The sequence below is a fragment of the Dreissena polymorpha genome, chromosome 5 (assembly GCF_020536995.1).
Source record: "Dreissena polymorpha isolate Duluth1 chromosome 5, UMN_Dpol_1.0, whole genome shotgun sequence".
Classification (NCBI taxonomy): Eukaryota; Metazoa; Mollusca; class Bivalvia; order Myida; family Dreissenidae; genus Dreissena; species Dreissena polymorpha.
The window spans coordinates 90,187,020-90,203,548 of record NC_068359.1 but is presented as its reverse complement, the minus strand read 5'-3'; the positions used below and the strand labels follow the sequence as shown (position 1 = coordinate 90,203,548).

At 33.0% G+C, this 16,529-nt stretch overlaps 2 protein-coding genes across 2 annotated transcripts in view; both read right to left on the bottom strand.

Moving 5' to 3' along the window:
- LOC127881738 (60S ribosomal protein L30-like) overlaps positions 1-16,529 on the bottom strand; it is a 332,547-nt gene that overhangs the window by 267,016 nt on the left and 49,002 nt on the right. The gene's annotated exons all lie outside the window — the stretch shown is intronic.
- LOC127831454 (alpha-protein kinase vwkA-like) lies at positions 10,247-12,501 on the bottom strand. Its single transcript, XM_052356436.1, has 4 exons — positions 12,461-12,501; positions 12,045-12,162; positions 11,715-11,915; positions 10,247-10,324 (listed from the first exon to the last, which is right to left on the bottom strand). Exons 1-4 carry the CDS (start codon positions 12,499-12,501, stop codon positions 10,247-10,249), a joined length of 438 nt encoding a protein of 145 aa, XP_052212396.1.

Genomic DNA, 16,529 nt, shown 5'->3' with positions numbered 1-16,529 from the left:
ACAACAGTTTTATTAGAAATTGAATTTGCAACTTGAACACTTCCACCCAGTAAAATGCTGCTTATGGTATTCGATTTTACAGAGCAATTCATAGATATATTTTTTGTTTCAGAGCCATCATCTCATGAAAGGTTGATGTAAAAAGTGACCAATGACTACTGGCACCATATTCAGGGTGTCTATCACTGTTAGTTGTGTCGTGCTTTGATATGCTCGAATGTTTTATTACATATTGACCTTTTGAAACTTTGCAAGAAAGATTTTTGCTATACAAAAATTGCTATACATATGTCGATGTTAACAGATAACATGGTATGAGATAATAATAACAAATGAATATGAATACAGTTTTACAATTTTATTAATTCTTACTATGTCATTTCATATTTATCAGCAATTTCCTTCAGCAGTGGTACTTGAAGGTTCACAAGACAACACCATAGTTGAAATATTTTGTTTGACAAATGCCTATATTGTGACGGCATATGATTTAAAATATCATAGTTTTTATTCTTTCATTGGCACTTTCTACATGGATTCTGCTCCTTCCTATCTTAAAGCTAAGTTCAGCCTCCTTCTTTGTAAAATGACCTTTACCAGAAAGAAAAGGTGGGATGTTTAACGAGACACCAGATGGAAGTTTATCAAAAATATTAAAACCTTTATCTGCAAAAATTAAATCACCTGGCTGTAGCTGGTCTAAAACTTTACAGTGTTCTACAATAGATGAATCTGATGTAGAGCCACGATAAAGATCTGAACAATATACTAAAGATGCATTTGGTGCCACACAAGTAACCGCTTTGACAATATGTCTGCTTTTATAATTACTGTAGGAAAGAGCTTGACAGTTCATATCAGATGGAACTTCTTGTATTATTTCTGTTGCATCAATTACTATCCTTGCAGAACTAAAATCCTCAAAGCATAGACCTTTTACATTTAAGTTGACTTGGTATTCCAACACTCTCTAGAACTCCTTCAAATAAAATTTCATGTAACACACAGATGAAGGTATTAATGATATTTCAAACGTAGCCCCTGCTAGTATTGAACCGAACTGCCATATCCAAGTCCTTACAATTAAGCCGCAGCTTCATCAATGTCATGAGGAGTTGGTCCTCAACCGTAAAACATGACACTGTCCAGCCAGAATAGTAATTGAAGGATGACATCCTGTTGACCATGTTCACCAACACTTGAAAGACATCTGGTGGAAATGATGTATATAACAGCATCTACAATTATTAACATCAATTTATATTATATGTTGGAGCGGGTTAACACTCTACAGAGGGGTGATACAAACCAATTTGTCAACTACACTATAATTACATATTATTGCCCTTTTAAATTAAATTTTCTTATGTGACATAAAGTATAGCGTTTACTTTTGCAAAACTACCAAAACATATTTTTTGTTTGATTTTAATCGAATATACACAAGGAATAAAAATAAGGATTTTAAATATTTATGATAGGGCACCTTAACCTTGAAGACAACATTAATATATTTTTTTTGTTCACATACCTTGTCTGTATCATTTATAATATCCTTTATGGAGTTCCACTTTTCTGCATTTAAAGCACTTTGAGCTCGTTTTCCAGTTCACGAATGTTCTTTTACAATTCTTAAACTGAAACACAAATCAAGAACATTGTATAAGATTCTGTAAAAAATCAACAACAGCAAACAAAAAGTACAGCTATGGTAAATCATGTTTAATTAATAAGGTACATTTTTTGCCATTTTCATGTCTATTAACTAAATCAGAAATATTTATTTTAAATGGGCCCAAAGAATTTGGATCAGCATAGGTATGTTGTCTGATTTGGTAGTGGTTGTTGATGAGATGAGCTATGTAATCAAGGAAAAACAACAATAAAGCTAGTTTAAAACATTTGATACACAATTTATGTGAAAGATCAATATGGCTTATCAACCATCTTTAGTTTGCTTGGCAAGTAATTCTCACACAAATCAGTTCTAATAACACCTTTATCTATTCAATTTTTACAAATGATTCGCTTGTCAAGTCAGAAATAAAATGACATTTTTTTTATTTACAGAAAAATCTAACTTAAGTATACAAATGCACTAAGAAATGTACCTTCTTTTGCATGATTTGTTAGGTTGTCCACATGGACATCATCAGTATATGGCTTCACTACATGATAGCTGTGATCCTGGACAACTGATGTTGAAATGGCTTGATCATAAGGAACATCAACTATCAGGGTATCATCTAGCTTAGGCCTTTTTCGTCTGATTGTGAAAAATGAAACTCAGGTCTCATGAGTTTGACCCAGATGATGGACATCACAGTGACTGTAAACACCCAATTTATGATCGCATTTGAGCTTTATTAAAATGTTATGTACATGTATATAAACTTTTCGACAATTAATGTATGGTTTATGAAAGTTTTTGTAGCTTCAATGACTTTTAAGAGAATTTCACATTCATTTTAATGCTATTGTTTGTGAGTTTTGTTTATACACCGATATGTTGAAATCTAAATTTTAGAATCAAACCGCATTACTAAAAGTATGCATGCCGGTTGTCAAATATTAGGATTACATACTACATTTAAATATCAAAACTAGTTCAAGTCTAAATGTAAAACAAAATGTAACATTAACATCTTTCTTCTAAAAATTTGTCAAATATCTCATTTACAAGATTTAATACATTTTAGTAAAATGACGACACAAATAAATATCAACAAAACGAGTTCTCTTTTAGATAATATTTAAATTAATTTAAGACTCCATACTATTCATCCGAAAGTTGTTGTATTCGAAATCGGTATATACACGCCTTTTGTAATTCATTTAATTAATTAGTTGATGCTACTGTTAACATTTGATAATAAAATTGCAAATTCAACATTACTTCGAAAATATATGCTTATAATACATAGGTTTTGCATATCAACATCTACATCGATCAACGCGATATTATTACGATTAATAGACAGTGCAGACGAAATAAATATCAAATCAAATAAATAATTTAGTCCTCACCTGCATCTATCGGCCCACTTTTTTCTTTCACTGGGGTCAACAGGAAATCTAAATAGAATTTGCACCTCCCGTCCGATAATTGCACCCGATAGCATAGCAATAGACTACACCATCATTTTATTTTCTTACTTTGTCTGAGGAAGCGTTGTTCCCGGAAGTAGGACTTCGAAAACGAAAGTAAATGAGACTTACACACCCTATTCAGAGTAAACTTCCTTACTTTCATGTCATGAATATTGGCTCCTTCTCTTTATCCTCGGCTATTTCCGTAAAACTTGCCATATATGGAAGTTGCAAAATCTACTAAGTCTACTAATATTAATCGCTTATGTTTGTAAAAGTCAAGTGTGAAGTTGTCAACCTGAGAGTGATCAAGCTGATGCAGTTTCATTTCACCAGCGGTAAGGTGTACTGTGTAAAGCGTGCCGTGTACGTACATTTGATACATGTGGCGAATTTAGTTTTGAAAGTTACAAAAGCGAATTGCAGTTTAACTAATTTGAAAGATATCAACTTCAAAATTAAAAGTGAAAGTTGAACTTGTAAAACTGAGATAACCAAAACACCGATTACAAGCAACATTTTATTTTTAAATAAATCTATTCAGTGCGATCTAGGTATAAATCGCCATGTTGACAAGGCTGGATTTTTGGCAATGAATAGCCTCCATACAGTACTGTCAGTACCACAAATTTCAAGTCAGTTCGCTCTTAACTACGATAAGTCCCATAACTGCCGCATCTGCCGCATCCGCGCGAGAAAGAGTTGTATTATTTATGCAAGAGGTTTTAGTTCTTCAACTATATTCATTCACAAATGGAAACATAATGTGAATATTGTGTAAAATGGAATATTTTTGAACGGTGCGAATATAGAAAAAAATCAATAAACAATTTTTGTATTATACCTGTCGCGGAAGAGAATGTTTATGGATGATTAAAATAGTCCACTATATGCTGCGTCTTCATGACGTAGTATTTTTGCCCAGCACAAGTCATTCATAATCTGAAGCTATTAATAGATGCGGGAAAAAATGTCCAATAGGCTATATCGCGACTGTTGAGTAACCTCATTTATAGTGCATGCTTCTACAGCGGGGTTAAATTTGATATGTCTTGGAAACTTTCTTTTGTTCTCAACAGATTGCGGCGTTCTTTTGTATTCATGGGTGCTAACAACGCAATACTAGAAGGTTAAGTTTGTTTATATCAGCGACCTAAATAGGCACGCTGGTAATGCGGATACTTTGATAACAGATGACACTTCGATAACAGAGAACAAAAAAGCACGTGCGTGAAGTAAGTTCCTCAGTTGTTTTAAAGTTATACCATAAAGATTATTTTTTAGCTCACCTGAGCACAACGTGCTCATGGTGAGCTTTGTGATCGCCTTTTGTCCGTCGTGCGTCGTCTGTTGTGCGGCGTCAACATTTGCCTTGTTAACTCTCTAGATGCCATATTTATTGTCCAATCATGAAATTTGGTCAGAATATTGGTCTCAATGATATCTTTGATGAGTTCAAAAATGGTAACGTTTGCTTGAAAAACATGGCTGCCAAGGGGCGGGGCATTTTTCCTTACATTGCTATATATGGCCATAGTAAAATTTTGTTTACACTCTAGAGGCCACATTAATAGTCCGATCTTCATGAAACACGGTCAGAAGATTCAAATATGTACTTATCATACCATTCATGCTAATTATCGATATAATTTTGTCGTTTTTGTTTATATAATCCATGTTTTTTCTGCGAATTTCTTTCGTCGCAATACGAAGGCTATACCATTAATCGTCCAAACAATGCCCTGTGTCTGAAAACCGAATGAACATATCATAAATGCAAAAAGCTGTACCGCGGGTACGTAAATTATACTAAAACGTACCCGGGAAATTAAACGCTAAATCGGTCGTTGTCGGCTATTTTTTATTTTTAATTATATTCACATTTTTGTCAATTTTCTGTAAAATGCTTCTATGTTATCGAAAATCATACTCAAAAAGCATGTTTATGCAGTCTTTGTAAAAGAAAAGTTTGTTTAAGATAATCTGTTGCGCGTTATACGACATCGGATATTAGGCGGGAATGGTTTTCATTGATGTATTGGTATCTTTGGTTCATTTTATTGTATTTTGTGTGCAAGGAAATTGAAGTTCCTTATTCGATTTGAATAAGGAAAGGGAACCAGTTCATTATCCCTTATTCAATACGAATAAGGAACTAGGTTATCATTAAATGAAACTTAGTAGAGATGTACTGCAATTAATGTTTATGATACCCAACCTAAATATACAATGATTTTCATTGATTTATTGGTCTCTTTGGTTCATTTTAATAGTTTGTTTAGTATGAAAATGCCAGCTCCTTATTCGATTTGAATAAAAAATAAGGTACCAGTTCCTCACACTGAATAAGATACTGTATAATTATTAAAAAAAAATAGGTAGAAATACATTTAAATAAATATTTTTAACTTCGAACCAACATATACCATGATTTTCATTGACATTTAGTAGTCTTTGGTTAATTTTAATTTATGTTCGAGTAACACAATACCATTTCCTTTTTATCGTCTTCATAAAACTTGTTTTCAGTATAAATCGTCAAATATAATATAAAAAGAAATGTGACAGAATATGTCCATATAACATAATCACGCTCAAATAACACACACAACATCTAAAATATAACATATCCGAAAGTGATCGTCCGAAATACAGGCTTCCGAATATGGAAATAACCTTACACACAATTCCTTATTCAGAGGCCATAATTTCGGACACTTAAGTTCGGATCATTCTCGCATAGCACAGCTTTATATTCGTTATTATTGGCGATGTTGAATGTAAGATTTGTTATTTATATCTCTGGTACAGTAATTGAAGTAATATCTGACCCTGAACTATGGTCAAGGCTATATGATAGCTGAACACTAAACACGTTTTAGATATCTCATTCCGTTTTCATACGAAAACAGTTACGAAGGGATATGATAAAGCATGCAAAATGATTTCAACACGTCACCATAAAATAAAGACTGCACAGGAAGCAGCGGTCCAAGTGCCTCTAGAAGAATGAAAAGTTTCATCGAAATGCCTCAATATTTAATATTATTTTATAATTCAAACAAAAAGCGCGCATCCTAGCTGTAAACGTGTGTTTTCGTCTTATTTTGTTTGTGCGAATACGCGTTTTCTCGCTCATGCAGACCAACGGTACATTCGGCGACTTTCAACTTCGGCACACGATTCTTGACCGTGGGATCTAAAAACCGGCAATGGTCTTGATAGTAAACAGTCATTCGTCATTCTTAGCGTAAAAGTTCTGTATTCGCACCGAATGCCAATATGTCGGACAGCGTTGTCATAAGTGCGACTTCACCATGAAGTTGTCACAATAAAGCGAGACTGAACCGGACGCAGCGGCCAAGTTGCCTCTATTAGACTGGAACGTTTCATCGAAATGCCTCTGTATTTCGTTGTTGTTGTTGTGTTGTTATTTTTTCAATTATAAACCAAAACTTACATCGCTGTGATTGGTTTGTTTTATTTCAATAGATTTTCTATCTCCGAAAGCTCGTTTTCTCGCTCTTGGATGTCTCCGTTACATTTGGCAATCTTCAACATTTGAATAAGGAACCAGTTCCTTATTCGTTATTCAAACCGAATAAGGAATTGGATTCTCATTACTTAAACCTAAGTAGAAATGTATTGCAATTATTATTTTAAATATACAACCTATATATAATGCTGTTAATTTATATATGGTTAACTTTGGATCAATTGCATTGATGTTTAAGTAAGAAAATGCCAGTTCCTTATTCCTAATCCTGCATTTTTTATATTTTCACCTTGTCCTGCTGAACGATGTAATTTACCGTTGTTTCCTGTAAATGATGTGACTCTGTTATTATGTTTTGTAAACTGTATTTGCTCATTCTATTCACTTATTGTGAAAATGTGCATTTTGAAATAAACGAAACGAAACGAAAAACAAAACAAAACAAATACCAATATCGGATGGGTGTGTTGTGGCTGCAGCGTCAAAACAATGCAATAATCTATTGATTGGTAAAAATTAAGAAAAATTATATAAGACAGTTGAACATATGGCAAGGCACAAGGAGGCATACATTTCTAAGTTGCTTCCATTAAAACATTGTTACATGTATTTCATACTATGATGTATAAAAACAAATAATGCGTCATAAGACAACTTAACGTTTCACAAAGCCAGAAAAAAAGAGAAATATTTGCTAGACGTTTAGCACCAACAATGCAGAACTTTAATAATAGTTTCATGTATATTTCGTTTAAATTACTTATCGATATTACACTTAAAAAAGACTCTAATAACGAAACGAAAAGTTAGAGAAACGGAGTGTAATTTTTAATATACACATATTTATTTACAGATACATTGAGTAATTTTTTATATGTTCATATATATTTACATATACATTTGATGCTAAATATATACATATTTATTGACAGATACATTTAGTACTTTTATATTTAATTTTTGTTATGTACATTTATATTAACATGTACATTTAGTATTTAATTTTTAATATATACATATTTATTTACAGATACATTTAGTATTTTTATATGTACATATATATTTACATATACATTTAGTATTCACTTTTTAATATATACATATTTATTTACACGTATAGTTAGTAAATTTTGATATGCACATATGTATTCACATATACCGTATACTAAATATACTGTTATTGTTGTTGTTTTTGCACCCAGCTGAGACTTTAATAACGAAAAGAAATGTTAGAATCTCAAGGTGCAATTCTATATTAATCGTTTGAGAGGCAAGCACGTTCGATTATTTCAAGCTAAGGATGTTAGTTATTAAGATTTTTACTCCCAAACTATTCGAATCGAGCAGAAATAGTTCGTCTGCATACACCGGTAAATTGTCTCTTTGGTATTTTCTTTCGATGACACACCATTAGCGAAACGAAATGTATGTCAAGGGCGTGTTTCTCGAGTCAGCAGAATTTTAAATCATACGTCTATTTATGTAATAACAAAAAAAGTTTCTTCTAAATACTGAGGAGCTCACGTTGTAGGACCGCAGTTGTGTGAGATTTATTTAACTAGAGAAATATAAAAGATGTGTGAAGTATGTATTCAGCAAATCCCCGAGCAGGTTTTCAGTAGGTCGAATCAATTTACCGTGATGTATGGTGCTCAAAAAATGTTTCATATTCTTGAAAGGAAACAATTGTCCTGGTAATATCTCATCTAATAATGCATTAGATATATGACATTCCCAGAATAAATGTTTTTAATTGTCCTCATTTTATTTGCAAAAAAATAACCACAATGGTTCATCAGTTATTTTCATTTTGTTGAAAAGACTGGTTGTTCCAAGTATCTGAGTTTTGGCAGAATATGGCCCTTTGTCCAGTTTTTCCAATATAATTATATATGTAGACCACAATACTGAGTTTTCAACTTTTCTTTCACTATATGGTGGATATATCTCTAAATTTTACATTAAGGAATGTGTAGAAGCACAGAAAGCAAGAACATTTTGCTGAAGTGAGTATTTGCCGATATATAATTATTTTTCTTTGTCGAATTTTCATATTTACAATCAAATTATATTATTCCCAAAATGTTGGTTCTTCACTCCCCTTTACATTTAGTTTTTTAACGCCCCTTTAAATGCTGTGTTAATTCCACTCAAACGTTCAGTTGAATGACCTCACATGACATAAGATTTTTGATAATGGATTTGTGACTGCGACCAGTTGTGGCTGATGTATTACTTTTTTTGTTTTCTGTAGAATATAACTTGGATTTGTCAGGCACTGTATCCACATATTTGTAGTGTGGACATCACATTCTGTAACACACCTCTAGTTGTTCTTAAATTGTGTTCAATTCAAAACTGAGTGAGGTATGATCTATTTAACTAAATGTGTAAATAGATCACATTGGTGCAGTGCACGATGGCCTTACATCTTGCTTCGATATATTGAGAGTTATTGTCCTAAGTTGAATTATTTCATTTAAGGGTTGAAATTGGATATTTAAGTGCACAATAAGCATAGCTATTGTTCTCATTATTTCACAGTTACTGCCCTTGCGATTTTTTATGCTGAATTTTTGTATAAGTGATATCTTGCCTATAATATGAGGTACCCAGAAACATGCAGCTAGAAAGCTCGCATTAAATGGAACCAAAAGGATTTTTACAATTTGACATCTGGATTGCTATTTCTTCCAGTGTCGACAGACTAATGCAGCCTGGACACACCGGTGTTAGTTTCATTATTTAATGAAAAAATGTTTCTTCGTAACATGTATTTCTTGAATCAAGCTTGAAATAGTATCTTCATTGCAGAGTATGCGTCTTCATTATAAACGTGTTGTTTGTTAATGTAAAGTTTGTTTAAAGTTTTTATGTTTTTACAAAACTGTGGATTATCTCACTGACGGCAAGTATATATATATATATATATATATATATATATATATATATATATATATATATATATATATGAATTACATTTGATTACTTAATAAATTATCTTTTACCATGTAAAAGTAAGATTTTGATTTAATGATAAATGTCTGATGTCATTTTTAATGGCATCATATTTATTTTGGTGGCTTGACATTGTATATTCAGCTTGTGATATGATACCTATGTTATAGAAATACATTGTTGGAATGTGTATATTTGATACAAACATATGATTTTCATTCAACACTTTGTTCTTATTTTGCTTATCTGAACACAAAGTCCTCAATGGTTAGATATTCTGCCGTTTTCTACGTTGGCAATAATGAACTTGAACATCTCCTCTGAATCCGCTGGGCTTTAACAAAGAATGTTTGTCTTAAAAGAATCCTTTATTCAACTGATTAATAGAAAAGTTAAGATGATTTAAATATTGCACACATGTATTCAATATATTTATTTTTAATTAAAAAGGACAGGAATGTTCCAGTCCAGACTCGGCTTAGCAAAATGTTCTTGCGACTATTGTAAACTGGAGGAATACATGTTCGTCTCCTGGTTGTCTAGAATAACAGTAAGCCAGTGATGACAATATAGTTTTAGTGACAAGGTCCATTAGGAGAAAGCGGCTGTTTTTGTGACATGGAATCTATGCGTGCTTCCTAAATACAGCACACATTAAAAACCTCTTTTTTAATCAAAACAGAGGTGCTAACCGAAATAAGACTATTCGAATATGGGTGACATTATTTGGAAGTGATCGCTTCTTCCACGCCTTGCCTTCAGTAGCTCTTCTTCCGTTACCTGGAACAACAACAGCATTAATAAAGTCTTATCTTAATTGCAAGCCAAGTCAATGTGATAATTTATTTTCCAAACCGACATGGCTTGTGTTAAAATTGTTCAGGAAATATGCTAAAAAAATACATGTAAACTTTAATCTATCAAATACGTCATTCAAAGTCTTCTCAGTTGTATGGTCTTCAGAAACAATAAAGTGTAACCTGTTTTACGCAGGTCATCGTGGTAATTCGTGTGGATGTTTCTGATTCCAAGCGAACTTTAATGTATATTTGAACTGCAGTTCGAGTTTTAATTGCGAGAAACAAACAAATGTGTCTCATGGCAGCATTTCAGGCTTGAAAGATTCTAACATAATGTTTGCGATTATGTGTAGATTCTAACGCGGGTTGATTTTCTATGTCATATATAGTGTTTATTTAATGAGTTCATGATTAACTTTTGTAAATAAACATTTAATGAATCACCATGTCGAGCTGGATAACATATAAAGACAATGTGTTCCACATATTAGCACACATTTTTTTGCGAAAAAAGGATCCAAATTTCATGATTTTTTTTTACAACGCTTAAACACAGTTTTCTAACGTGACTCCATGTCATGTTGACAACGTCATTTCACAAAAAAACGAAATGAGATAGGCCAAGTGTATAATATATTTATTGAATTTTTGGAATATCTCGTGAACATAGAAAGAAAAAAATTCGCTCGTGGCGGAAAATATTGTTTTCTATGATCTTTAAATTTAAATCGATATTCCAACGATTTCAACAAATTGTCTTTTTATTATAGGCTTACAAATGATCATTGTTGTATTTAAACTGGAGAATGACGCTAAAATATTGACGTTCTGACATTTCACAATTAAACAGTGAAAATTATCGATAATTTCACTGTTTGAAACAATGAATTATCAGTTTTAATTCACTGATATTTCTCTATAAACCACCGTAAAGCATAACATAAATAGCCAATTACGTCGCTATAAGTTAATGTTATTCTACATCAAAAAAACATTCCGTATGCTTGTTCTACACGGTAAACAAAATATAGCATGCGAATTTGCACTTTCAAAATATACGTAAAGAGTTTGTTTTTAGATGAAACTGTGGCTTTATCAGGTTTTTCCGACAAATATACAAAAAGTGCAACATCAGCTATTCCAGCCGGACAAAAACACCTTATTATACAATGCGGTGCCTTATTTATGCCCAAAAATGAGCTTAAACAGGTTCCAAGAACACAATACGACGTTACTCTACCGCTGACAGCCACTGAAGACTTGAAATTTAAAACAGCCAAATGCACATTAATTGAAACAAAAGCTGAACCAGCAGATGGTCAAAGCCGCAGATATAAGTCATCCACGCTGCCAGTGTGCTGTGGGCCTACCTGGAACGAGTACGTAGTGGACCTAGGGCCCGTGCGAACGTAGACGCCTGTCATCGGGTTGTCGAAGCCCAGCCTTTGGCACATCTTGTTACACTTGTGGTTACCTAGCTCAAGCTCCATTCCGTACATGCCGAGATCTGTAAGGCCGAACCGTTTGTCGTGTGAGTGGATTGCTGGTTCCGTGAGAATATACTTGCGATGCTACTTCACGCCCTAGTATGCACAATTTTTCATGTTTATATCAGATTTACTCAACATAATATGCGCATTTTAAGATGCAATCGAGTTAAAATAAATCAGTTTTAACTAAATGAGATGATGTTACCGTACCTGCAGATCGCAGACCATGAACTGATGACCGCTGATGTACCAGGTCCAATGGCAGAACACCGTCATCAGCTGATGGACAGCATTCTCGTAGCCGCCATTCGAATTGAATTTCTCGTAACTGCCCTCAATAAATGGTTCCAGTGCTACATATTCATTGATTTTTAAATATCGTTCGCCTTGCCAGATAGGGATATACCACAGCAAATCAAATCTTTTTAAACTCTTCATCTTTGGCAAGAGCGGTTTGAGAAATTCTATTTCGTTTTGCCCCAAGAAATCCTTTATTCTGTCATAGTAGTTCTTCATAAATTCCTCGGCGAAACCAGACGCTTTCTTACTAGCACCCAAATCCGGTGCTCACTGGATAAGATTTTTAGCAAGTTCTCCTCTAAAGACCTTTGTTACGCATTTCTTGCCGTTTCTTGGCCCATCTCCCGTCAAACGCCCCGGAAGGCATAGCGGCAAGCACCTTTTTCGAAATAGTTCTCCTCAAATGTCGCGGAATAGCGGTGTCCGTCTTTGATATCGCTGTTATGAGACAGCAAGGTTTCGTGTGATCCATACGCACCCATTTCATAGACTGAGCAGTTTACAAGTATTAACAGCTCACATTTTCTGAAAATTGCAGCTAACATTTTCTGAAAATTGATAGCTGATGTTATCTTAAAGTCCTTGTTAGTTTATAAGTGTGCAGAATCAACGGGGCTTTCATGGGTTTACACACGGGCTGGACAGAATGTAAACACACCGTTAAGAACTGTATGTTATGATTGCAAATATCTCAAATGCATTTGCAAAAATCTATATTGCACAATCTGCAGTTTTTCTTGCATTTTTTTGCTGATATCTTAAGGTATAAGAATAAATCCTTGAATATGTCTGAAATCGGTGACAAAAGTTCATGTTGCATGAAACATAATCGTGCAGTATACATGGATTTTTTTAACAATAACACATGCTTATAAAATAAAGTAATTCTGATGTAATTCACATTGCCATAAGCAGCTTAAAAATCGATCTTTTATGCACTAGTTCAGTCCTTAATTGATTTAAAAAGTTATTTGGGAAAAAAGCAGCACTAACCGGTTTGTTTTATTCCATTCACGTTTAATTAGGAATCCAACAAAGTCACGTGACGACGACCCTGTTATAAGGTACGGTGGCATAAAGGGGACATAGGACATATTTTATTGAACGGTCTCTATGACATGTGCACGTCATAGCTATGACGTGCGCATGCAATACCTATGGCGTAAGCACGAGATAGCTATGACGTGCGCACATCATAGCTGACCAATCAGAAAAGGTATCAGATCAGAATAAGAAACGCGTGCGATTATGGAATTGCAGTATTGAGGTGTTTGTTTGTAAGTGTTTTTTACTAAGAAATGTTGTGGAACAAGTCAGTAAATGTTATGACATGTAGTTTCATTAATATTTTACAAAGTATAAATGTTGCGCAATGAATTAAAAACAGATTTGAAAAATGAAGTTTACGTTGATTTGAAAGGTCTTGATAAACAAAAATAATATAAAGTTAAAAAAGACACTGATATATTCTAATTAATGACACATTTTCTTGAAAATCTCCAAAATAAAATATGTGAAAGTGATCATGATGATGCCACGTAAAGCAGTTTATCCGCCAGACATTTTTATTCTATACATCGACTATACATGTTCAAAGCCAAATAGGGCACTTCTGATAATTTCAGAATTAATATTGTTATCTCATTTCATTTAGTGTATTCTTGCACGATATACGTTACTTTTTACCAAAACAATATTCATTGACAGACTATTGACAGACTATTATACATTTCGGGTAATAGTTAAATGCGATGTGCTGTACGATTGGCATAAAACGGAAGTTAATGCGTGTTTACCAAATATCAGCAGTTTTTGAAGAATGCATTATGGCGACACTTCCTAAATACGAAACTTAGAAATTGAACTTTAATGCCCATTAAATATGAATGTGATCATCACAAATTGTCTCAAAATAAGAACTAACGTACCGTACTTTCATCCATACTGATTCAAGTGATGTATCTGCATGTTTTCCTCCCAAAAATACGTATGAATACAGTTGTTGGAAAGGTCAGTTTTACGTACAAACTGTGCTTCATTAACTTGAAAATTGAATTTGAGCTAGCATCAACTGTTATTGTGTTTTTAACAAGACTTTTACAAAGAGAATATGCAATCGTCATTTATTCTTGGCCAAAAAGGCGTTGAGGGGATAACTTTAATAGTCTCTAAAGTCCCAAACTGGTCATATAAATTATATACATATATTTGTGCGTAGCATCATATGGTGCATTAACGAATCTAGATGGACACGATTTACGACATCCTTTAAATAAGCGACAAACAAATTAAGATAAGATTTTCTAAATGGGTGCGTACTCAGTTTATAAAAAAAAACGCTTACTCCTTTAATACATTAAACACTGTGTAAAATTATGGGAAACACGGTCAATATTATAATTGCCATGTTAATGAATAAATATGTGTCTTTCGTTATTAAAACAAAAGTTGAGTTTCGGGAAATACATTTAAATAGCAAACTTGAATTATTTCATCTTTAAAACGTTTACACGCCTAAATTATGCCCATCAATCTATCTTAACATGTCATTCTATCAATAAAATCTGACAAACTAAATTAAAGTGAACAATGGCCGTTTGATTGCCTGAAGTATCGCTGCACAACCATTGTGATCTACCTAATATGTACTGTACATGATATTTTCTCGAAGATCTGATGAAAAACTCTTTACCAAAAAATTCTCTAAACTTGCTTATGCAAAAAGTAATTTCATTAGTTTGACCCAGCAGGACTGATAACTGTTGTAACGAACCAAGTGGTTCTTCTTTTTCTTTTCCTTTATATTGTATCTTCTCCCACACCCCGAACATGCAATTTTAGCGGGCCTACTTTGGTGTCAAACCGACTTTTCTTTAAATAAGTTGTATATCAACATTTTTAAATAAAATAGACTCTGTTAAAACTAAATAAACTGAAGATTATAGCCTGAGTCATTAAATGACTCTCAAATAATAATTATAATAAACAACCAAATAAAGGTAAACAAATTTGTATTATTTACTAACTTCATCAAGAAAACAACATCAATTCCTTCAACATTTATAATAAATAATACAATTCTTAAACTCACATTATCAATGCTCAACCAGTCTCAATAGAATTTACGATAAGGTATCCCTACACCTTAACCTTCAATCTTAATCAAAGCTCTATTGCATGCAAAATATTTATAGTGTTTTTAACTTACTTTTAATTAAAAATGCCTTACAATAATATTTATCAAAGAAAAATCTATAAATGAGACCTATAATGTGAATGTACCTTTAATTTACAAAAAAATCAGAGTCCCTCCCTTTGAAAAAAACAGAGCTTAAATACTAAGGCTCCGAGCAGGTCCGAACCTTGCGCGGTCCTAACATTAATCCGAGAGATTTCTCAACCGCGCACCATAAGCGCATCTTCCGAGCGTAACCGAGCATCTTAGAATAAACAGAGTTACCGCATAAAGTTTCAACAATATAAACTTAATTAAAATGACTGGAAATGGTTCTTTAGGTATAATAATAAGGTTTAGAACATATAAATGTACATTAATGTAATTATTTGATAAAAATCAAACATTCGCATGATGTAGAAATCTTCTGTGAAAAAAAAGATTCAATCGTCTGCTGACATGTTGACAGAGGTCGTCAATGTACACTACCCATAATTCAACAAAAGGTCAAAGGTCACTTCCTTTAAATATGGCGTCTATCCAAACATGTGATTGAAATCACCAATAAAAATGGATTTTCCATTGATATGAAGCATATAAATGGTAAATTAAGCATAGTAGATATTGATAATAAGATGTTTGGTTTTATATGCAATAAGAAATTACACTTTACATTAAAATGTAAAACATGGTTATAAAAACAAACCTGTACTCGTGACCTATTCAATTAAAAATGTCAAAGATGGGGTCATGACACTATATTGTTGATAATGTCATTTGGACGTGGCCCGTCATACGATGTCTTCCGATCGTTACTGTGTCGTTGCGTTTTGATTTAAGTCATGAGTTCGATACCCGCTTGTGGTTTTATTTTTTCTGACATTGTGTTTTTTTGTTTGAATCAAATTTTACATATTTTAATATAGCAGTTGAGTAATGTAATTAATGTTTTAGTAAAGTGCATTTATGTAAAAAAAATTACATCGCAGAAATGGAATCCTATAATTCACACAATATCCTGTTACTAAGGTATGGACATTTAAAAATTGTCAAATAGGTCACGTCGCACGTGTAGCGAGTGCGTTTATATGTTTTCTGAATTCTTAACATAATGGTATCAACTTTCATCTGTAAAAATATATCTAAGCGCTATTAATTGATGCACATTTCTTCAAAATGTTAAGTCGTCACTCTTCCATGTTTATGTTTAACAAAGTGTT